The 23,833-nt window shown below is 46.7% G+C and overlaps 1 protein-coding gene across 1 annotated transcript in view; it reads right to left on the bottom strand.

Annotated features, from left to right (window-relative positions):
• SNX9 (sorting nexin 9) overlaps positions 1-23,577 on the bottom strand; it is a 105,495-nt gene extending 81,918 nt beyond the window's left edge. The window contains exon 1 of the mRNA XM_045080123.1: positions 23,463-23,577. Within this exon, the coding sequence (XP_044936058.1) occupies positions 23,463-23,474 (12 nt within the window). The 5' untranslated portion in view covers positions 23,475-23,577. The remainder of the gene's footprint in view (positions 1-23,462) is intronic.
• Positions 23,578-23,833: the final 256 nt, after the last annotated feature.

The following is a 23,833-nucleotide window of genomic DNA, read 5'->3' on the forward strand; positions in this document are numbered from 1 at the left end:
CGAGTCCCCACATCGGGCTCTCTGCTCGGCAGGGAGCCTGCTTCCTCCTCTCTCTCTCTCTGCTTGCCTCTCTGCCTACTTGTGATTTCTGTCAAATAAATAAAATCTTTAAAAAAAAAAAAAACTAAACATTAATTTCACATTATCTGAACACTGCTACAGCAATTATTCACAACAGCCAAATCAAGTGTCCATCAACAGTGAGGAAACCAGCACAGCGGACTATTCAGCCACACAAAGGAATGACAGTCTTAGACACGGATGAACTTAGAAGACGTCATGCCAAGTGAAGGAAGCCAGATAGCAAAGGACGAGAATCGCCGGACTCTACTTCCAAGGGGCACCTCGAACAGGCAAATGTGGAAACACAGAAAAGAGCACAGGGGTTACCCCGGGCTGGGAGGGGAGAGGCTGAGCTACTGGTCAGTTCCAGTGCGGAGTTCCCACTCGGAAATTACTGACGGTTATGCAACACTGGGACTGTACTGAGGCCGCTGAATCACACACTTAAAAATGGTTAAAATGGTAAATTTTATGGATATTTTACCCCAACTTTGGAGCCTGCAATAAAAATGTACAATTTGGGGGGGAGGGAAACACATGGCCCCCTAATCGCACTTTTCTTCCTTCTGCGGATTAATCTTCTGTAGCTGACGGTTGGTGCTAGAGGCACATTCACGGCCGGCGGCTAGCACCGCTGGGACTGGAAAAGTCACAGAAACAAAGTCAGGCTCCCAGAGAGGTGGACAGAAGCCTTAAAGCAGAGTAAAATACTTTCCATACTTTCACCAAGCACTGTAAAGCAGATGTGATAAGCTTCGCTGTCGATGTCTGCTACAGTGCCTCTGTGGGAGCCACCGGTAAGCCCCGAGCCTGGGCTCCAACCTCAGAAGACAGAAGACAAAGAAAGGAAGGAAGAATTATGAGAGGCTGGGAGAAAACTCCCTGGGGGGGGGGTTCCTGGAGGGTTCAGTCAGTTGAAGGTCTGACTCTTGATTTTGGCTCAGGTCCTGGTCTCAGGGTCCTGGGATCAAGCCTTGAGTTGGGCTCTGTGCTCAGTGGGCAGCCAGCTTAGAAGTCTCTCCCCCTTTCTGTCCCTCCCTCTCAAATAAATAAAGTATGTATTTTTTTAAAGATTTACCTATTTGACAGAGAGAGAGCAGAAGCAGAGGGAGAGGGGAAGCCGACTCTCCAGTGAGCAGGGAGCCCAAGGCGGGACTGGATCCCAGGATGCCCACTGGGATCTTGACCTGAACCAAAGGCAGATACTTCACCAACTGAGCCACTCAGGTGCCCAATAAAATAAAATTAAAAAAAAAAAGAAAGTCTCTTAGGGAACTACAGCAATCATCTGCACCGGACCCCAGGCCCACCGGGACAACGCTCCCCAAGTTCCGCTTTCCAGCCCCTCTCCCATCTCCAAGTCTCCTTTGACCAATGTTTCTCTTAGTCTAGGGAATGACAATTTTAAGAAGAGCGGTCCATGTTCAGGGCATCTGCTGCACCTGCTCCTTGCTCTTCAAGCCTGGGAGGCAAGCTTTGCCAGCTGGTGCCCCTGGCATGGCTCTGGCCGAGGACACTGGCAACCTTCGAACCCCCTGTGCCCTCCTCTCTGCGGGCCTCCTGGCTACACTTGACTCTGCTGTCTACTCCTTCCTTCCCCAAACTTCCTTCTCCCTCTGGCTTTGCACACGTGCCTGCTACTTCCTCTCTTTCTGCTGCCTGTCCTCTCTCTGACTCCCTTTGGAGCCAAGCCCCCCGTAAATGTGTGTGCTCCTCCAGCCCCGTGCTCTCCTTACCCTATACCCACCCCGACAATGTCATCTGCCATCCGTTTACTGATGAAGCCCAAATGTGCACTGACCTTCCCTCTTGCTTTACCTAAGTCCCATTCACCTCTCGGGTCCCAGCTTAGACTCCACCTATGGGAAGCGCCCTCAGATCTCCGAGGTCTATTACGCACCCCTCCTGCGGACCGCTGCTGGGCCTAGGAGTGCCTCCCCATCCCTGTATTTATATCGCACTTTTTGCTGATTAACTTATCCGGATCCTCTACTACATTGCCAGTTCCTTCTCTATGTCGTTTGGCAGGACGCCTGATGGCAGTCACTCAAACACATGCGGGATGGATGAGTTAGTAATCCATTCACCACACAGCACAGCAGCCACCACCTCACAGGTGTTCAGGTGCTCGAGCTAATGAATTCTCTGCCATTTCCAAAAAAATCCAATCGCCCTCTTTCAGTGATGAGATTACAGGGGTGCGCTTTTCTTGAGATGAGAAACTTCATTAGTCCAGGTTTACTGACTCAGCTCCAAGAACCAAAACCAATCCTTGACCAGGCAATCATAAATCCCTCAAGTATATACATGAAACATTACCTTGCAAAATGTCAATGCTTAGCCCTGTCACTTCTTAATGACTTTCCCAAAACTCTACCACAGTTTTGGTGAAGAATTTCCCCCCAGATCCTAGCCTTCCAGCTTAATGCCATCAGTGGCAATTCTCCGGGGACACAGGGCAATCACTGGAACCGATGGCGGACAACCAGACTGAAGCCAGACAGTGGACAGGCGTTCCTGTGGTCATCAAACGTCGCAGGCGGTCACCACTGCTGGCCCCGTTCAGGGAGATACAGTGGTGAAAAGCGTGACGTCACATCTGCCCTCAGGGCCTGTTAGCAGAGACAACCACTCAACACACAGGCCAACGCCAGCTGGTGGTAAGGACAAGGAGAGAAGATGAGACTGAGTCACGGGCTGGTGGAGGGCTACTTTGAGAGCAAAAGAATGAGGGAGCCGGCTTGTGACGAAGCAGGATGGAGGAGGACGTAAAGGCGGGGTAGGGCAGGAAGGCGACCTGCGCGCTAACACCCCAGCGAAGGGCTATTCCTGCCAAGTGGAAACACACCAGAGGGCAAGTAACACAAACGTACGTTTACAAAAGTTTTTAAAATCAACACCTTAGGGAAGCCTGGGTGGCTCAGTGGGTTAAGCCGCTGCCTTCAGCTCAGGTCATGGTCTCAGGGTTCTGGGATCAAGCCCCGCATTGGGCTCTCTGCTCGACAGGGAGCCTGCTTCCTCCTCTCTCTCTGCCTGCCTCTCTGCCTACTTGTGATCTCTCTGTCAAATAAATAAGTAAGATCTTAAAAAAAAAAAGCCACCTTATTTTAGCACGACTTCCTTGACATGTCTATGCAAAAAAAATAAAACACAAACCAAAAAAACAAAATAAAAACCCAAAAGACAAAAAACCCACAAGCATTCAGGAGGGAAAAAGGGGATACCATGTATATAACCTACAAATAAAACATACCCAAGAGCAGATTAGAGAAATCAAGCAGGACTGAACCAGAACGGAAGACACAGGGCCACCAGCCACATCGCTCCCGGCTCCTTCCTGGGCCCGGGCACAGATCACGACTGTCCCAGCAGAGCCTGTGTGTGGCCTCTGTCCTCAGCAATGCCCTCCCAGCTCCCTCCTGCCTGCCCTCTATGTCTGCAAAGCTCACCAAAATGGATGGAATTTTTAAAATATCTATATTTCATGGTCCTTCTTTGGTAAGTATTACATATTTTCCTGGTTTCAAAAAGATTACCCTGCAAGTATAACTCATCAAAGAAAGTCTTTTCTTAACACCGGGTCCTCACCATAGCCATGATTATTGTATAAAGTAAAAGACACCGAATACTGAGCTCCTAGGCCTCAGCTTTCAAACGTAAAAAACGATAGGGTTAGACTAGATGACCTGCAAGTCCCTTTGGGCCTATTTGAAGAATTTCAGTGAAATATTTTACACTGGCAGGCTCTCGTGCATCCGCGCCGGCCAGGCAGGGGTCCGGATCCACAACAGCTACTGGGAGCTCCGCTCCCTGGAACGCGGCGTCCAGCCCGACGGTCAGATGCCAAGTGCCAAGCCCGCTGGGGGCGGAGAGGGCGCCTTCGACGCGCTCTTCAGTGAGGCGTCCGGAGGCCGGCGAGCAGCTCTGCGGCAGCATCTGTAGACCCGGGGCCCACGGTCAGCGATGAAGTTCGCACGGCGCCTGCCGCCGGCTCTTCCGCCCCGCGCAGCTCATCACAGGCAGGAAGATGCTGCCGGTAATGACACCATCGGCAAGGACATCGCTGACCTTGTCTTGGAAACTGGCCGGCCAGTGCACAGGTTTTCGGGGCTCCCTGGTTTTCCACGGCTTTGGAAGGGGGACTGGTTCCAGGTTCGCCTCCCTGCTGACAGGAGGTCTGTCGCTCACGGCGAGCGGTCCATGCCAGAGGTCTCCGTGTGCCCACCACCCCAGCCCGGGTCCCCCCAGCTGCAGCTGCGCCCCACGACCCCGCCCTCACCACCCACCCCACCCCGGAGCGCTCGGACTTGCCTTCAGGGTGGCCAGCGAGCCCATCTCTGACATGTGGAAACCCCCACACTGAACGCCGACCCTACACTGACCTGAACAGGCTGAAAGGTCAAGCTGTGTCCTCCGTCACCGCCCCCCTCAGAGCACCCGGGGCCCAGAATTCCAGACCAGCCTGGTGCCCCAGCCCCGCACACGCTTCCCTCTCGTCACAGACTCTGTCATCTCTGAGAAAGCCTCCCACGGACAGCTTTCCAGCAGCGCTCACCAGTGTGCAGGCCGAGCCAGCTGGAGGGGGACACGGGACCCTCCGCGTGGCAAAGACACAGCCCGCTCCCTGCTGTACTGTGGCGGCACGGTTCCCGAGGATGTTGGCGTGGTCACTGCCACCGTCAAGGCCATCTTAGAGCCCCATCCAGTTTGTGGACCAGGGCCTTGCTGGCTTCAAAGGCAGCGTAATTACCAGGCCCCACTGGGGGACCTGGTGGAGACCTGGGCGAAGCCCGGCGAGCTATGAGCCGGCGAGCACGGCCATCGCTGAGACCTGGGCTCGCGGCGACCCAAGTATCACCCGATGGACGCCACGTGGGCCTTTGTTCACTGGTATGTGGGGGAGGGCATGGGGGAAGGAGGGTTTTCTGGGGCCTGAGAGGACATGGATGCCGCTGAGAAGGACCGTGAAGAGGACGGTGTGCGTTGCTGCAGGGGAGGGTGAGGAAGGAGGGATACTGAGCTCTGCCCTGTGCTCTCCAGTTAATCTGTCTGTAGCAGGGCACACTCTCATGTACAACTACCGACCTTTCCTCGTATACGATTACAATATACAATCATAAATATTCTCATATACAAGTACCGTCCATTACTCTGACAGGTTTGAATTAAGTATCCCCTGCCTTAAATGAGAAAAAAAATCTTTATATTAAAGTATTTCAAGAACACTACTATAGTTAAGTGAACTATACAGATCTTTAAAATTAAACGACTCAAAATGACACTTTTCCTTCAACACCACACACACACACACACACACACACACACACAGCCGGGTCACCCGAGGACTGTGGGTGTCTGCTCCCAGCTGCTACCTGGATGGACAGCAGCGCTCTGAACCAGGACTTATTTTTAACAGTGGTTCCTCTTGAGGACAATTTCTCTTCTAGATTTTTACAGCTAACAGAAAACCACAAAACTAGAGCAGGTTTTTACTGTATCACAAGGCTGAGGTAGTAAAATAAGACTGCCAGAGTTAGCAAAATAAAGCACAATGCCAAGAGTGAACTTGAAGTTTCTTAAGCCGAGAACAGAAGAACGAATCGCATGCAGTCACATGAAGCGATTTAGACTATGCAGCAACTGAGAGACAGGAAGACCGTGCAAGATTGAGCAGACAGGAAAGCTCCGTGTGGCCAGGTCCCAACAAGGCACTTCTACAAAGCATGACATGTACCCCTAAACAGATTTCTGCCAGCTTCCTCTTTCTCCTCTTCCCGTTGGTCCTTCCTGCAAATTAGTAACATGACCAAGAGGGAAAACCAAGTAGATGAGGAAAGGTCAGATGGACCAGCATCCCGAGGACTGAGGCAGTCACACATGTCCTTTATTTTCAAAACAGCCCTACAGGAGCAAATGACTGGGCTTCGCCAGAGGAACAGCGGCTCAAACCAATCACACACACTCAGTAGCTGGCCTTGAGGTCAAATGACCAGTAAGTGGAAGAAGTGCCATCTAGTCTCTACCCTGCACCCTCCGCGCTATCAGAGCTCCTGGTCTGACCTTCCTGCTGTGACCTTCCTGCTGTGACCTTCCGTCTCACTCCGCCACCTCCGCATGCTGCTGCAAAGCTCCCTTGATCACACAGGCATCACTCACACATCAAAAACTTCTAATGACACCCCATCACCTACGATCACGCTCGATTTCATTCCCTGGCATTCAAGATCCTTGATAATCTAAAAATCTCCGCGGCGCCCAGGACTCTTTATCACTCAGTAAGACACCTTCAGGATCCACGACATTCATGCCCTCTTCTTCCCTCTTCACTGGACCACACCCCGCCCCATTTTGTTAAGGTTTTCGTCCCTCCCTCTTGTGAGTCAGGTGATGTGACCCCGTCTACCCTAGGGACTGATCTAGGCCAGGCCAGGGTCTCCTAGTGGTGACGCAACTTGTACTGGGGCAAGGGGAGGATGATTCTGCATAATCTCTGAGACCTTCGGGCACATCAGAAGTTTAACATGCCTGCACAGTTACAGATGAGGAACCCTAGCCTACAGTGACTGACTGGTGGCCTGCGCTCAAAGAGCAAGAAAGAGGTGATCCAGCCAGTGATGTCTGATGCAAAGCCTGGCCTTTCTGACACCCCCAAGGGACTCCTGGCTCCTACTCAAAATCATTTACTGAGTATCTACTCCTTACCACTCCACAAGGATACGCAAAGGAGCAAGGAAGAGTCATCATCTTCCAAGGCTAATGGGAAAGACACACAGTGTCTGCAGAAATGGTAACAATCAAGGTCCCTATACTTGTAAGGTCTCTAAATTTAAAGAGCTATACCGTTCTCATCTGCAAAACAGGAAAAGAAAATGGTCCTCCCTTACTTTAGTAAACTACATTCTGTTGTTTTTCAGGTAATTGCCTAAAACCATTTTCACTGAAAACGTCACAAAAGCACTTCTGATCATTGTTTAAATCATGATACAGGCCTGCTGGGACAGGGATTTACTCAAGGCAGCTGGCCAAGGTAACAAGAGGAAGGGAGAAACACTGAATCCGGCATGTCCCATCAACTCTCCTCAAAGCCCATGGGTCCAGGAGAACCAGTCCAAGCCAAGCAGCCTCAGGAAACCAGCCACAAACGTCAACGATGAGAGGGTCATTCAGCCTGTACCTCCTAGGATCACCTTCCCGGATTCGCCCACGTGCTCTGCGCAAAACGCGCAAAACGCGCAGCCTGTGTAACTTTTGCATTTAGTGCGCTACTCCCTTTTATCCATACCGCAAGGGTTCTGAACCCTGTTTATGTAGTTGTACTGGTGGCTGCAGCTGAGCAACTGAAATATCATTGTCTTTCACACAAGACTGTGAGAAAGGAGTCATTGTTTCTAAGAAAATAAACTGAGTGTTTGGAGGAACCTTGACAAAAAGTAAGCTGCTAAAAAGTTTACTGTCAAAGTAAATATAGCTGAGACAACAGTTAAGACAAATGGGAAATCATCATTTTTAAAAATCTAGAATTCTGTATTTACAGTGCTTTGAAACTGTTTTTAAATTCTTAAAGCTCTTCACAAGAAACTAAAAATGGAAATCATTAGCAATGCATTCGGAGATTATACAAGATGGATTGCTTAGAACTCCAATCAGACCTTGGCTTTCTATCACAGGATTGGTAAATAATGGTATATTTATGGATTCTTAAGTTAAAATAAGATGGTATTTTCATTCAACACTTTCATCAATTGTTTAACCAACTACAGATATTACTTGGAGGTCACATTTGATGTAATAAATGACTATATAATCCCATTTTTCCCTAATCTTACCATTCACCCATTGCTGGCACCACCTAAAACTGCACGGAAAGGCTTTCAAAGGGCCTTGTCTGCTGAGAACTCTGGTAAGGGCAGTGAATTGACTAGAGGAAAGAAATGCTCAGATTCTAAAACCTGTGGTATGTTTGCTGCAAACACCCTACCTACAGCCAAATCTGCTTCAATTCACACCAGCAGAGACACACAAATGCCATCAATAATCATTTTAACCATCGCCTAAGCATCTAGTTAACCAGATGGCAGGGTCTTTATCTTAATGCATATCAAGCCATATAAATACAGTGAATTATTAACTAATGAAAATGTTCACAAGCCTGCTTACCATCAGACTGGGTATTTCAAGATATTAAGGATTTATTCTCAATTTTTAAGTATGATAGGAATCATTGCTATATTTTTAAAAAGTCTTATTTGGGGAGGCTATATATAACTGCAGCACTTTTAAAAAATATATTTTATTTATTTGAGAGAAAGAACAAGAGCAGGGGGAGAAGCAGAGGGAGAGGGACAAGCAGACTCCATGCTGAGTGTGGAGCCTGATGCAGGGCTCGATTCCATGACCCTGAGATCATAACCTGAGCTAAAATCAAGCTGGATTGAGCCACCCAGGTGCCTCTATACCAGAAATATTTATCATGAAATAACACATCTGGAATCTGCTTCAAAATAATAAAAGAAGGGGGAAATGGGAGAGGAAGTTCTGAGGAAAGAACCTGGTCAGGGGTTGGGAGCTGTTGAGGCTGGTGATGGGTATGTGCTGAGGGGGTTCACTGTATTAGTCTTCTTTTGTCTATGTTCAGAATTTTTATAAATAAAAAGTTAAAAATACTGCATCAGGTTAAACTGCTTAGACAAAATCCTAAAAATCACAGACATGAAGTTTTAAAGCATAAATAATATGAAACTTCCCTAATATATTTCATATTACCCCCCCGCCCCCGCAGAAGAATAATCACTCACGGAACCAGGAAAAGAATAAAGATTCATTGAATCTCAAAATCCTAAGCCAGGATGGTGCCATTTCTTCTAAGCTTGTGAGAACATTCTGACCCAATTCTCGGTGTTCCCGTTGGTTTCTTACACTACTGTTCTCAAAATTGCTGAAGCTTCAGAAAGTTGACTGTGTTAGCAAGCAGTGATTCCAGTTAGAGGAAGAATGATGTTGGGTAACTGATAATAAATATTTTCCTATCTGTTTAAAACCTGTCAGTCTGGAAATATTTTACTTATTGTCTGGGTGAACACTCATTAAGCCAATAGGATGATGACAGCCAAACCAACTATCCTATACTCCAAATCAGCAAGTGGCCTGACAGGTCTATGTATCTCAGGTTAACCAGGAGACATCCGAGAAGTTCTACCGGATAGAATCCTGCCACCTCCTCCACCAGAAAGGAAGGTTCACGAGAGCCAGGGATTTTTAATTCTTTCCTTCAAAGTTGTATCCCTACCGTCCCAATGGTTTCTGGCCCACGGCAGGGGCTCCACAATGCACCGAAGGAACAGGGTGACGTGGTGACCCGCCACTGGAAGGATTCGGCGAGATGCGCCATCTGAGACCTCAGTGAAGGGATGTGCTCGACTCACTGGGGCTGGGACAGCACACTCCGTGGTCTCACGCACACTTCTGTCCTCTCTGCCTCTAGCGTTTGGCCTCAGTTCTACCTTGTTTTGCTGTATGGAAGGTAAATTGCCAGAATTAATAAGGCATGCCATGGCAAAAGAATCAAACTCAAACTGTCAGACACTGCAATCTGGGAAATTTACCCAAAGTTCTGGATAAATATGAAGCAGACAGGCTGACTGCTGCCACGAGTGTCACATGAAATCAGAGAGATTTGTTTCAGCTCCCTGAATACAGTTAAGGTGGATTCTTGATCTTGGGGTCTAAAAGATCTTAGTTTATAGTTTATTTTTGCAATAATATGACTAATACCACTCGACCATAACAACTCTCCATTACTATAATTCAGACATTTGGTAAGCCCTTTGCATGAATTTTTACTTAATTCTTGAGATAATTTGGTAGAGACAGTAGTTTTGAAATGTCATTTTTCATCCTTTGCGTTTTCATTTCCTTTGTCTTTACTCCCACCTCCCCAACCCAAACCAGCAGTGCCCACTGCCTCAGGAGAGCGACAGGGCATGGCAGAACACTGCGGCCTTCTTGGCTGCAAGTTTCAAAGGCCCTAAGAACAGTGGGAACACTAGGTCTGCACAGAGAACACAGCTGTAAGAGACACTGCACAGGAGAGATGAGGCAAGGCCTCCATTGCTACCACTGCCGCCTCCACCTTCCAAAGCCTGGGGCAGACGCGGCAGCCAAGTCCAGAAGCAAGTCCAGAAGCAAGGGTGAGCCCTGCCCAGGGCCCGCACCAGGGAACCAGAGCCCCCAGGGAAACACAAATCAACCCGAGGGGAAGCAACAGCTATTTATTTACTGCTTTAGGACAGAAAGTGTCTGAGCTCTGCAGAGATCTGGGTCCCACTAGAGCATGACAACAGCAAAAATGGCTCCCATTCCCTCAGGCACAGCAAGTGTGGAGAGCACTACCTCACCGAGGGCCCAGACTGTAAGAGCAAGCAAGGCCTCCCGCTGCGCAGAGAGGTGACGGGAGGGCAAGATGGGGTCCCCCCAGGCCATGACATCAGGAGGGGAATCCCCATCCTCAAATGAGACCCAAGCTTAGGCAAGATGAGGAGGTCCCTGAACTCCCAGATTCAAGTTCTACTTCCCTGGTAGGATGGGGACATAATTTGCTGTCAATTATTAATGGAAAATAAAATGCTTTTTTTTTTTTTTTTAACCCACCTGGACTGTGGAATTCACACTTGAGTTCATATTATTACTTGCATTTTACAGATGAGGAACCTGAAGCATTAGGTAACTTTCCAAAGTGACGTAGCTGGATTTGACTGGGATTTGAGCCCAGACTCGCCATTTCTGTGCTATACCAGCACCACTGCACTGACACACATGAACCCTCACAATCACATGAAACTGACTTTATTTGTTCATTGCACCTCTAACAGAAAACCCAACAATATCTCTCTCCTAAATAGAAAAGTTAAGGTAAAGCAAATACTAACAAGGAAAAGGGGCTTTTATGCAATAACAACCTTGAATCATAGAGGGATCCCAACAACCTCAAAATTATTTTTTAAAAGATTTATTTATTTATTTATTTGAGAGACAGAGCGAGAGAGAGCACATGCACATGTGCACGCTGAGGGGAGGGGAGGAGGGAACAGGAGAAGCAGACTCCCCACTAATGAGGGAGCCCTACATGAGGCTTGAGCCCAGGTCGCTGAGATCTTGATCTGAGCTGAAGGCATACGCTTAACCAACCGCACCACCCAGGTGCCCCTCAAAATTAATACATCACCCCACAAGTAACAATAATTATATAACACTGTAATTCGCCGAGAAGAACATAATGTCAAAAAAGTACCGTGAAGTCGTTAACTTTTTTAAAAAGATTTTATTTATTTATTTATTTGACACAGAGAGAGAGAGATCACAAGTAGGCAGAGAGGCAGGCAGAGAGAGAGACACATGGGGAAGCAGGCTCTCTGTTCAGCAGGGGCTTGATCCCAGGACCCTGAGATTATAACCTGAGCTGAAGGCTGACGCTTTAACCCATTGAGCCACTCATGCGCCCCACGTTAACATTTTTAAATGTATCCATATTTAATTAATAACAAAACTGGACATATATTTTTAAAACAGAACCAGCAAAAGTGAAGAAGACACACAGTCTATGACCGTGTCTGATCCCCTCAGAGCCAGGAATCCCTAAACCCAGAATAAACCAGAGGTACTATGAACCAGGCACATCAAACATTCCAGACGTTGTAATTAAACTGCTAACCTGGAGATCAAAAGGAGATCTGTTGGAACCACCGTGAGACTATGTCCACGACCACAGGGTTTTGGGAAGAGCCATACCCACTCTGTGTGGCACGTGCCACTCACGGATTCCTGAAAGTGGCTTAGTGTGGTCAGTCTCAGACGAAATTTTAGACCACAACCAGGGAGACTGGAAACATCTGCTTTCTGTGAAATGTCCTGTAAGGGCAGCCGCTAATAAAGAACGCTTTAAAAGAGACCTCGGACTGAGTACATGTCCTCACTTATCCAACGCCGCTCCCCAATCCTCCAGCAGAGAAACGATCCTCCTCTGAATTATTATGACTAATGTATGTCAGAGTACTTAATGCTTTTATTATTTTTTTAAAGATTTTATTTATTTATTTGACAGATAGACACAGAGCGAGAGAGGGAACACGAGCAGGGGGAGTGGGAGAGGGAGAAGCAGGCTTCCTGCCAAGCAGGGACCATGATGCCATGTGGGTCTTGATCCCAGGACCCTGGGACCATGACCTGAGCCAAAGGCAGATGCTTAACAACTGAGCCACCCAGGCGCTCCTAATGCTTTCCATTTTTACACAAACTTTTCAAACTATCGTCTCTTTATTGACATAAATTCATGTTTACTCTTAAGTTTCCAATGAAAGTCAATGCAGAAACGTGGAGGGTCTCATTTCTGACTCCAGGTACTGTGCCATCACTGTACATGGCATGTACCTCTACAGCAGCACCCGGAACATTTAAACACACTGAAGTGTCTTCCCCATTAGTCTGTAAGTTCTTCCAGAGTACAAAGATATACATGCATGGGCACTTACAGAATTTTTAAGTTCTGGGTAAAGGCTGATGAATGAAACAAACGAAATGACAACCCATGCATTTGATTTTTGTTGGCATACTTAACAATTCTCATACATATTTATATGTGTAATATTTAAACGTTAACATTAGACAGTGAAAATTAAATGTATTCCTTCCATAATAGCATATAATGTTTACGGATCTAACAAAAGACTCTGAATGGTGTAAAGGCTGACAAAGATTTTAAAGTAGCTGTCTGCCGCAGTCTGATTGATTTAGAGGGGTGGTAATTCTCAGAGATACTGCAGGCAAGTTATGGGAACAAAGGCAGGCTCTCACTCGCAAAGCTAGCCTCCAAAGCACACCTTTTTTTCCTTCATGCATGGGTCCAAGACCAATCAATTATTCAAAGGTGGACTTTCTAGTTCAGGGATTGCACTCATCCTTTTCTTTCGCTTTAATAAATTCTTTAACAAAATTCTATTTCTTTAACGCTTTTTCAGGGGCCTCAGAGGAACCTGGATAGTTAGAGTTCCTCAACGGAAAATAGGAAAACTAAACCTGATGCAATTCGAATTCACCAAAATTAACAGGCACATACTACACAAATAAGATTTTTTTAAAGCTTAGATTTATGCAAATATCATAGATTATCTGATTTCTAAAATAATTTAAAAATGGGATTTTTCACACAGTAATACTCCCCTCCCATGAATTAGAAAGTGTTATCATTACACAACCACATTAGGAACATACTACACAAAGCAAATAAATGAAGGCTGATTACTGTGAACTCTAATGATACACACAACTGTATGGCTCAGTTGTTAAGCGTCTGCCTTTGGCTCAGGTCATGATTCCAGGGTCTTGTTTGGTGGGGAGCCTGCTTCTCTCTCACCCACTCCCCCTGCTTGTGTTCCCTCTCTCCCTGTCTCTGTAAAAGAAATAAAGTCTTAAAAGCAACAGGAAATAGTTAATAACCAGCTGCAGCCACCTTGCCACCATAATAATCAGACACCCATTTGCATAGAATACAAATGACCCAGCAATAGGACCCTGAAAAGTTACTGAAAACCACAAGTTGACCAGAAACCAGCCTTTCCTTGAGAATACCAATCTTTTGATTTTCAGCATCACTGAATGCAGTTAAAGTCCTTGAAACAAGAAACCATACTCACTGCTCACAGGCAGGCTAAAGTAGGCGCCCCCCGCCCCCCCATTTAAGAGCCCACAGGAGGTTTTCAGGATGAACCAAGAACAGAACTCAGATTCTAGCTCTTCTTTTTCCATCTTCCATAGTGTGGTTCTCAAAGTGTGGTCCCAAACTAGCAACATCAGCATCACCTGGGCACTGGGAGAAATGCACGTTCTGGGCCCCACCTCCTGAATCCCAAACTTGAGGTGCGGGGACGGGGGGGGGGGGGGGGGGGGGAGCCCAGGGATCTGCGATTTAACAAGCTGGGGGGGGGGGAGCCGGGGGGGGGCAGGGTGCGATGCAGCTGGGGTACCACAGCTCTACCACCAGTGCCTGAAGCCTCGGAGACACGATCATAGCTCATAAAACATCCAGGCACTTTGGTAAGAGTCCAATTTCTGTCTCAAAAGGATGCTTATTACCACTGCCATCATCTTCCTTTACAGCAGATTGCTAATGGGTCAGAGGAGAGTTTGAGGAACAGTACTACTTGCATTTTAGAGACCTACCTGTTATTTTCATAATACAAACTACAGAAACAGAATGGGATATTTTTACTTATCAAAAAGGGGAATGGTTTTTAAATGTTATAAATATAGCAGTCAATACTAGGGGCAGTTTAGATACCAGAATTTTAAAACACAATCTCCATGCTCTTTGGTATCCTCTTGGCTTTAAATGATTAAGACAAATCAATATAAGGTAACTACAGATCTCAGTAATCTAGAAGCTACTGGGCTTTCTAAATTGGGGAGGTGGTTTGAGGACACTGAATGTATTTTACTTACTGGGCAGGGCAAATCACAAAACAAAATCGGACACATCAATAAATAGGCTATAAAATCTTCAATTTAACTCTTGATTCCAAAATCTTATGAAGATGGGGAATGTAGGAAGTGATGAAAACCCAGGCTGGCCCATCGAGAGCGAGGGGCTCTGCTTCCTTCAAGCTCCTGAAGGAAAGGGTACAGTGAGGCTGGTGAAAATTACAAAAGTATGTATAAAGCAGCAATTTTTTAAGAACTTCGGTTCAGTGCTGGTTTTTAGTAAGTTTTTAGTTATTTTTAAAAATTTTAAAAACCATACTTTCTCCCCTGTGGAAGAAGAAAAAAATGGTCCTTCAGAAAGTAAAATAAAATTTTAAGTTTCCATTTGTAATCCTGCATGCATTAGCATTTTTCTACTGAAGTACCACTTACTATTTATAAGCATTAGTTAAAAACACTTTTTTCATCTTAGTATAATTCAAAGCAAATTAACAGAAGGTGGATAAGTCTGGAAATCTGTGTTCAGGGCCCGGTTAAAGACAATAAGCTTTTAAATCGGGGGAAAAAAAAATGAACTTGGTTTCTTCCTCATTACAAAAGCAACAAATACTCACAACTCAAAATCTTGAGAATTCAAAACAGGTTGAAAGATGAAAAGGAAGGTCCTGAGTGCAGCCACCATGAAAGAGACAAACTGCATTAACACGAAGATCCGCATTTTCCAGCCCTCTTCTGTGATTTTGGGTTAGAGAATACACTTAAGCTGACATTTAACTGCTGCGTTTCAGACAGCTCGTTAGTTTTTGACTGTCCACCCTCTCAGGCAAGGATCCAGATGTTAGCAGCACAGAGAGGCTGTGGAGTATCTGCTGAACTGGGCGGCTTGGACCCTATGCAGAGTCTGGTCACGCACACCGCCAAGATGTGTCATAGACCCATCTTCAAAGTGACCGATGTGATAGATAAGGGTAAAAATTGACTCCTCAAACCAAGCATTTCGAGACATGGTTCCTTAGAAAGCCCTGTGGGCTGGAGTGGCTGCACCAGGAGCCGCCACTGTGCAGGGAGAAAGCCTGTGGTCCAGGAGCCGGAAACTCTGGGAAGTTCTCTCTGAGGCTAGGACGAAGTGATACACGCAATCATCCCAAGCGGTCATCCCAAGTGTGGTGGAGGGCCTGGGACTGAGCTCGTTCAGAGGTCACAGGAAGGAGGCCTGGAATGAGGAGAGGTAACAGCTCCCAGATCAATGGGGCGTTTTTCACCCCTGAAGTTTACAAGTCTCTCCGACGTCAAGAACCACCACCAACAGGTGATTTGCCTCCTGCCTCTGCAGGTAATGATACTACAGGACTTCACTTTCAGAGACTAAAAATAGCTTAGAAGAATTGAGTCATACTGAGTAACATCCTCAGGCACTGTATTTACAGTATCGAAAAATGAATAAGCAGGGCTAAACCCATCATGTGCTCTTAATAGTCAACAAGGGGAGGGAAAAGAAAAGAAACCCCGACTGGAAAGTCAAATATGCCCACAGTCTGTTATTTTGATCGCTTGACTTAAGGTCTGGTTTCCCCTAAAATGTGTTAACTACCTTGCTTTTTCGCATTTTTCCCTCCAAAGACGAGACTGACTCTGTGTGCACATACTCCCTTCGTTCACTTTTGGCCTGTTACAAAGAATGCTGTGACTTGGGGCACCAGGCTGGTTCAGATGGTGAAGCGACTGTGTTCAGTTTAGGTCATGATCCCAGGGTCCTGGGATCGAGCCCCACCTGGGGCCTCCTGCCTGGTGGGGAGCCTGCTTCTCCCTCTCCCTGGTGCTCCCCCTGCTTGTGCTCACTCGCTCTCATTCTCTCCCTCTCCCTCATCAAATAAATAAATAAATAAAAATCTTTTAAAAAATGAAAAAGAGAATGCTATGACTTGGGAGAGAGCCTGGCTGGCTCAGTCCTTTAAGCGTCTGACTCTTGATTTTGGCTCAGGTCATGATCTCAGAATCCTAAGCTGGAGCCCCACAATGAGCTCTGCACTAAGTGGGGACTCTGCTAGAAGATCCTCTCTCCCTCTGTCCCTCCCCCCATGTGCACACTCTCTCAAATAAACAAATCTAAAACAAAACAAAAAAAATGTGACTTGGATTTTTGTTCCAGCACACATGGCAGGCCAACACCCTGAACCACTACCAGACTAAACACTAACGTGCTGAATAAAATATAAAATCAAAAGACACACAAACACACACAAACAAACACCTTTTAAAACACATTGCTGAGTCAGCACAAAAAGAAAGCCCTCTAGAGAGGTCACAGAGGAACAGAGCAGAAACCCTTGGAGAAAAGTATGTGCTGAGACTCTAGGATTCCACTCTAGGAGTCTCCTCCAGACCCTGAGACCCCAGAGATCCTGAGTTTGAGTCCGTATGCAGAAGGCGTACTAGGACAGGTGTAAGAGAGAGATGCCCGTGTTAAGCTAGACACTGGCACCCCAAAAGGACTTCAGTATGGGGCACCTGGGTGGCTCAGGGAGTTAAAGCCTCTACCTTTGGCTCAGGTCATGATTCCAGGGTCCTGGGATCCAGCCCCGCATCAGGCTCTCTGCTCAGCAGGAGCCTGCTTCCCCCCTTCTCTCTCTGCCTACTTGTGATCTCTGTCAAATAAATAAACTGAAAAAAAAAAAAGGACTTTGGTATAAGGGGAACAGAGAAAATCTGTCATTCCAAAGTGAGCAGCAAGGAAAATTGTTTTATCAGTAGAGGAACAAGGGGAATTTCCCCCTGACATCCATTCTACCAGAATGCAGGAATTAAAGTGGCCACAAGAATGTAGTGTCCCCCCGAGACCAGCATAAGCAAAGACAAATTCCCCCCGGAAGACCAGGACTTCAATCTGGGTATCAGCACTCCCTCAGATGAGGTTCCAAGGCAAATGAGCAACTCACAGGAGAAAAAAACAAAACAAAAAACACAAACATACAAGACACACAAGAAAACAAGGCACCTTGAGTAAGAGTGAACAGACACAGATGGCTGGGTTAGACTGCAGACACCAGAACAGACACAAACCATAAATGTTTAAGATGCTTAACAGAAGCTTAAATGTATGAACAAAGCGTAAGACTATAAATGACCAAGCACATTTGAAAGAGAACCAAATGTAATTTCTAAAAACAGAAGAGAACTGAAATAAAAGTAGTGGATAAAAGAGAGGATGAGGCCCAAAGAAAGAGAGAGTACTGAACCAAAGGTAAGAGCCACAGAAATGATCCAGAAGGCAGCACAAAGAGAAAGAACATGGCACGCTGAAGTACCAAGTTAGAGGTCTGCTGGACACTGTCATGCTAATTCAAGTTCCAGCAAGAAAGAACGGGGACAAGGCATGTTTGTGGAATAATCATTTCTGGGAACTCTCTACAACAGCTACATTACCCATGTGTAGCTATTTGGGTTAAAATTTACAATAGTTCCTCAGTCACACTAACCACATTTCAAATTCTCGTTAGCCACACGTGTCAGGCAGCTGCCATGTGGGACTGCACAAATGTAGAATATTTCCATGGTCACAGAAATTTCCATGAGTTCCAGAAAGTTCTAGAAAAGTTCTGCACTATCCTAGAACCACTGAAATTCCCATCCTCAGAGCCAACATACCCAATAAAGTTCATATGATGTCAATACCATCCACACAAGGATGGACTGCGGTAACAACACTGCAAGGTAGGAATGCTACACAGAAAATCTTGAAAACAGGCAGAGAGAGGAGTCAGGCCATCTTAAAGAAACAACATGAGACTGCTAACTTCTTAGGAGTAACTTGGAGAGCCCAAGGAAGACAGGGGACCACCACCTGCAAATAGGCTGAGAGAAAACACCGTCAACCTAGAAACCTATCTTTCAAGGATAAGGCAAAAATACATTTCCACACACAAAAGATTACCAACAACAAATCTTCCCCAATGGAAATTCCAAAGAATCCACTTTAACCAGAAGGAAAATTATCCCAGAAAGGAGGACTGTAATGTAAACAGAAATAATAAGCAAAGATATGGTAAAATCCAATTAAATCTAAATAAACATTAGCTCTATAAAAAAATGAAAAGAATGTCTAATTTCTGAGGGAAAAGACAGAATTCTAATACTGGCAGTAACTGACCATACTGGGACACATGATCAGAGTTATGTATCTGAAGACCTTTTTGTAATTTAGAAGGGTAATGATGGTGAGTAACTTCCAACTTTAACTTCGAAATGGTAACATACATGCTTATGATAACCACTGGAAAAAAAACTGACATATAGGACAAATCTTCCCAACAGCTGGGAAGGGGACAGGTAGAATAAAAGGAAGAGGGAAAAAAATCCTCATTTAGTCCAGAAGATGGGAGCCAGAAACCCAAACACATCAGTGAACACAAGTAAAAGCAGACAAAACTCTCTAGTCACAAAGGTCACCAGACCAGCGACAGAGGTTAAATTCAGCCATAGGCTCTTATATACCAGGCAAATACTTACCAAAAGAAAGCTAGTGAGGGGCACCTGGGTGGCTCAGTGGGTTAAGCCGCTGCCTTCAGCTCAGGTCATGATCTCAGGGTCCTGGGATCCAGCCCCACACCGGGCTCTCTGCTCAGCAGGGAGCCTGCTTCCCTTACTCTCTCTCTGCCTGCCTGCCTCTCTGCCTACTTGTGATCTCTGTCAAATAAATAAATAAATAATGTAAAAAAGAAAGAAAGAAAGAAAGCTAGTGAAACTACATTAACTTTAGACAAACTGTCCTTAGGAAAAAACACATTGAAGATAAAGAGGGTCCCTACGCACTGAAAAAAACTCAATTCACCTGGAAGATGATACTACTTTGAAACTTAGAGAAATATTTTTTGAAGATTTTATGTATTTGAGAGGGAGAGCACGAGGGTGTGCAGTGGAAGAGGGAGAGAAAGAGGGAGAGGGAGAAGCAGACTCCCCACTGAGCAGGGAGCCTGATGCAGGGTTTGATCCCAGGGCCTTGGGATCATGACCTGAGCTGAGGGCAAACACGTAATGGACTGAGCCACCCAGTTTAATCTCTAAACTTAGAGATTTTTTAGAACACTATCTTAATTAACATCTCCATCAAGTAGACAAAAGATCAGCTAGATACAACAGATCACGTAGAGTTTGTAAGGATACAGATATGAACAACACAGTCAATAAATCCAATCTAATGGTCATACACAGAACACACACATTGAATAGTGGATATACGTATTCTTTTTACGAACAAGTGGCACATTTATGAAGGAGCCCATAGGACAGGTACAAAGAAAGGTTAGCCTCAACAAATTTTCAGTTATAGTATGACTATCAATCAGATTCCCTGTTCACTATGCAATTAAGTTAGAAATCATTAACAAAAAGACAAATAGGAACACCCTCTACTTTTGGAAGTCAAACACACTTCTAACAACCATGGGTTACAGTCTCAGAAGTATGAGGTCTGTTTTAAGTACCTGAAAACAGAAGAACCAACTCCTCATTAGTAAAACAGAATTGTTAGATTTTAAAAAGATTTCTAATACCTGAACTATAGATGTGTACTTTCCATTTGTGCATGGATACTTAAAAAGGAAAAGTCTGCTAACACACGATTATGGGCGCCTGGGTGGCTCAGTCGGTTAAAGGTGTGTCTTTAGCTCAGGTCATGATCTCAAGGTCCTGGGACTGAGACCCACCCACATCAGGGTCCCTGCACAGTGGGGACATTTAAAACTTACTTTTATGCAAAAATGAATAATTAGCATTTTCTACAGTGTTTTTTAAAAATGATCAGATCCACCATTAATCCTTAAGGCTTAACATTAAATTTGAATAGAAAGAATTCTATTCTGTCACTCAAAGAGGTTTTTGCTCAGGAGAGACTACAAAAGATGCTTTTTACTGTTCTCACTAATGTGTATCCCTGAACAGACCTGAGCAATTCACTCATTTCCTACCAGTATTTTCAATACTCCACATCCACTCAATTCAACCAAGCACTACCACAAATATTTCACTTCAGTTGCTGGAGATAGAAAGAAAAGGAAAAAAGTGCATCCGGGACTCCCAGAGTCTGGTTAAAATGATTACTCCTGAAAGTGACTATGTAAGCACAAAAGGTTAACTCTGACATGGAAATTACAGCTAAATTATACAGCCATGGATTAACTTCCATTAACTATTTTCATGCTCCTTTTGATATATGTAGGCCAAAAAAAATTTTTTTTCTTTCCCAAGATTTAATAAATAAGACTTAATTTACTCCCAAATCCACATGGAATTGTGATTAAAATACAACCTTCTGAGGTTTTCAGTAGAAGCCAAGACTTCACAGGCTAAAGTTAGCCCCGCACAGTATTTGTTAAGGGAGATAAGATTGGAGCGAGAATAAAGTACCTGCTTACAACTGAATTCAGCATCCTCCTGAGTAGCGATTAGAAACAAAGAAGATAATCCCTTTAAAATCGGGCGGTTGCTGATTAACTTTCTTCGGCAGCGAAGAACTGCCCAATTAAAGTTTTTTTTTCTAAAAGATAATTTCGTTCCATTGTGAACATGCCAGATTTTAAAATTCACGACAGTTCCAAGATAACTGCATCTTTGTAAAAAAAATACATCAGAGCAATACATAAGAAAATTAGTTTCTGGAAAGAACAGAGGCCATTCTCTGGTAAATTCAAAGGGAAACTCACACCACCCAACCCAGCCAGATACTGTGTTTGTTTTTCATCACTTGAGGCTTACAGCCAGAGTTCAAGTGCCACAGAAAGCTGAAATTTCATAAAAAGTTAGAAGTTATTACTGAGGGCATTCTCACCACCGACCCAACTAAAGCGAGGAAAGGAAAACCCCCAAACTACTCAGATGTCAGCAAAGGCAGGGGTGTGGTTGCAGGGGGTTGGAAAACAGGGACAACTCTCCTCCCTGGTAACAATGGGAAGAACAAAAAAGAGAGAGATAGAGAGACAGAGACAGACTGGTTTGACACAAGGATCACCAGGAAGTAGGAAGACCAGAAATCGGAGTTAGGGTCCTCTTTTAACACATGCTTCTCTGCTCTTCCTTTGCTTTTTCAGTTGGAGGTGGCTTGCCATCCTGTGAATATGGAGATGAATCCCATCGGGCAGAGTGATTAGAAAGGAGACAGACAGACTTGGAATCACAGGAATTTACCTCCAGAGTGGTGTAGGTAATAAGGTAGGAAGGGCTGACACGTGCTTTAAGGCTTGGTTTAGGAAGGACACATGCAATTCAAGTTTAGTACAAGGATCACTGTTCTTTTCACTTTACAGAAAAACTAAGTTCGGTTTTAACTATCAAGTTTTCATTATGCATACCTCACTCGTGCCTATCCCTAACCCTAGCCCTACTGAAAGGACCCAGTACAAGCCATGAGATCAGAGTGCAAAACACCACAACACTGACCTCCACTGAACACACATCTACCCCAAACAGCTTTTAAGGTTGCAGGATGAGTGCAAAACAGGACGTGTAATTGGTCATTTCTGGAATGTTTGGCAACAAACCTCAAAATCAAATTTCCTTAGAGATCCCTGACTCCAGTTTTGTTTTTAAAAAGATCAACACAAAATTATCTAGGTTAAAAAGTTACCGAGTTGGACCACATCTTACAAAACCAAGGAAGAGCACAGCCATTAATGTATTAACAAGCAGGTAATTATTTCAGTAAGAGCAGAGGACAGGTTCCCTGGTGGAAAATCTCCATTTTTTTTTTTTTTTTAAATAAACGCTGCACCTCGGCAGATTCGGAGGCACTAATTTTAACAGGCTGAAATAACACAAGACAATCTGATCTTTCAAAGGGATTTCAAACTGCATATCCTTTCCTAAATTACCCGGGATCCCAAAACAAAAACCCAACAACAACAACAACAAATAAGGTTTTACCCAACCCAAAGGCTCAGAGATTTCAAACATAAACATGGGAGAGGGTGCCAGCACTGAAAAAAGGCGACATCACAGAAACTATTTGCTAAAGTCAAGCCATTCCTCACACCACATCGCTAGCTCTAGGAGGGGTCTCCCACTAGGAGTCCCCGGCGCCCGACTTTCCCAGTTACCACTTTGCAGGAAGAACTAAAGAAAACGCCCCAGGAAAGGCAGGCGGGGAGGGGGACTCCTGGACGCTCAGGTAGCAAAGGCTGACCGCTCCGGCCCCGAACAATACCCTAAGAGAAGCAAACCACCACTTCTGGCCAATTACCACGCTCGAGTCAAAGTTCCACCACGTAACCGGGGCCTGCGCCTTTTTCTAGCGAACTCGTTACTGAAAGCACAGTCATTTCCCTCTTCGTATTTTCTTCACGCTGGAAATGCCATTCAAACCGAAAAGGTAGCAAAACAAAAGAAAGAAAAAACACACACACAAGAAAAATGAAGGAAGCGGAGGCGCGGGGCGTTCAGTCGGGCTCGTCCCCCCAGCGGGAGCGCGAGCCCGCGGGCCGTCCTGCGAAATGCCCCGTGCTCCCCCGGCGGGGCTCGGGTCCCCCCAGAAGCGGCCGGCGCGGCCGGGGTCCCACCCTCCGGCGGAGGGAGGGGCGCTCCCCGCGGCGGCGGCGGGCAGTGGCCGCCACTCGGGGCAGGACCCGGGGATCCCGGGGGCCGGGTGGCTGTCCCGAGCCGGCTCCCGGGCTGCGGGAACTTTCCCTCGCTCCGGCCCGGCCGCAGCCCGCGCTCCGGCGCAAACTTCGCAGACGGCGCGGCGGCCGTCCGGGGATCCCGCCCCGAGACCCTCCCGCGCCGCGAGCCGAGCCCCCGAGAGCCCAGCCCCGTGGGACCGGTCCGGCGGGCTCTGGCTGGGCCCCGCCGGCGCCGCCGCCGCCCGCGCCCCCGGCCCGGCCCCGACCCTCCCCTGCCGCCGCGGGCCCGAGCGGCCGACCGGGCCTGCGCCGCGCGCCCCTCACCTTGGTGGCCATGGCGGGCGGCTCCCGCGGCCCGGGACGGCCGGCTCCTCTCCGGCGCCGCGGCTGTCGGCCCCAGGCGGGCGAGGGTGGCGGCGGCGGCGGCGGCTACGGCTGGGCCCCGGCGCGGCTGCGGCGGCGGCGGCGGCGGCTCCGCCTCGGCCCCGAGTCTCGGCGCTCAGGCCCCGCCGCTGAGCGCTCGGCGACTCCGGCCGCCGCCCGCTCCTCCAGTTCCTGAAACTCCCCGGCTGCGCGGCCCCCGCCCCTGCCGGCCGAGCCTCCCATTTACCGCGGCGTGCGCGGCGCGGCCGGCGGAAGCGCGCCCGGTGCCCTCGGCCGGCCCGGCCTCCTCTCCCACTTTCCGCCCCCGCCCC

The sequence above is a fragment of the Mustela putorius genome, unplaced genomic scaffold (genome assembly GCF_011764305.1).
Source record: "Mustela putorius furo isolate JIRA1106 unplaced genomic scaffold, ASM1176430v1.1 tig00000450_pilon_pilon_pilon, whole genome shotgun sequence".
Taxonomy (NCBI): Eukaryota; Metazoa; Chordata; class Mammalia; order Carnivora; family Mustelidae; genus Mustela; species Mustela putorius.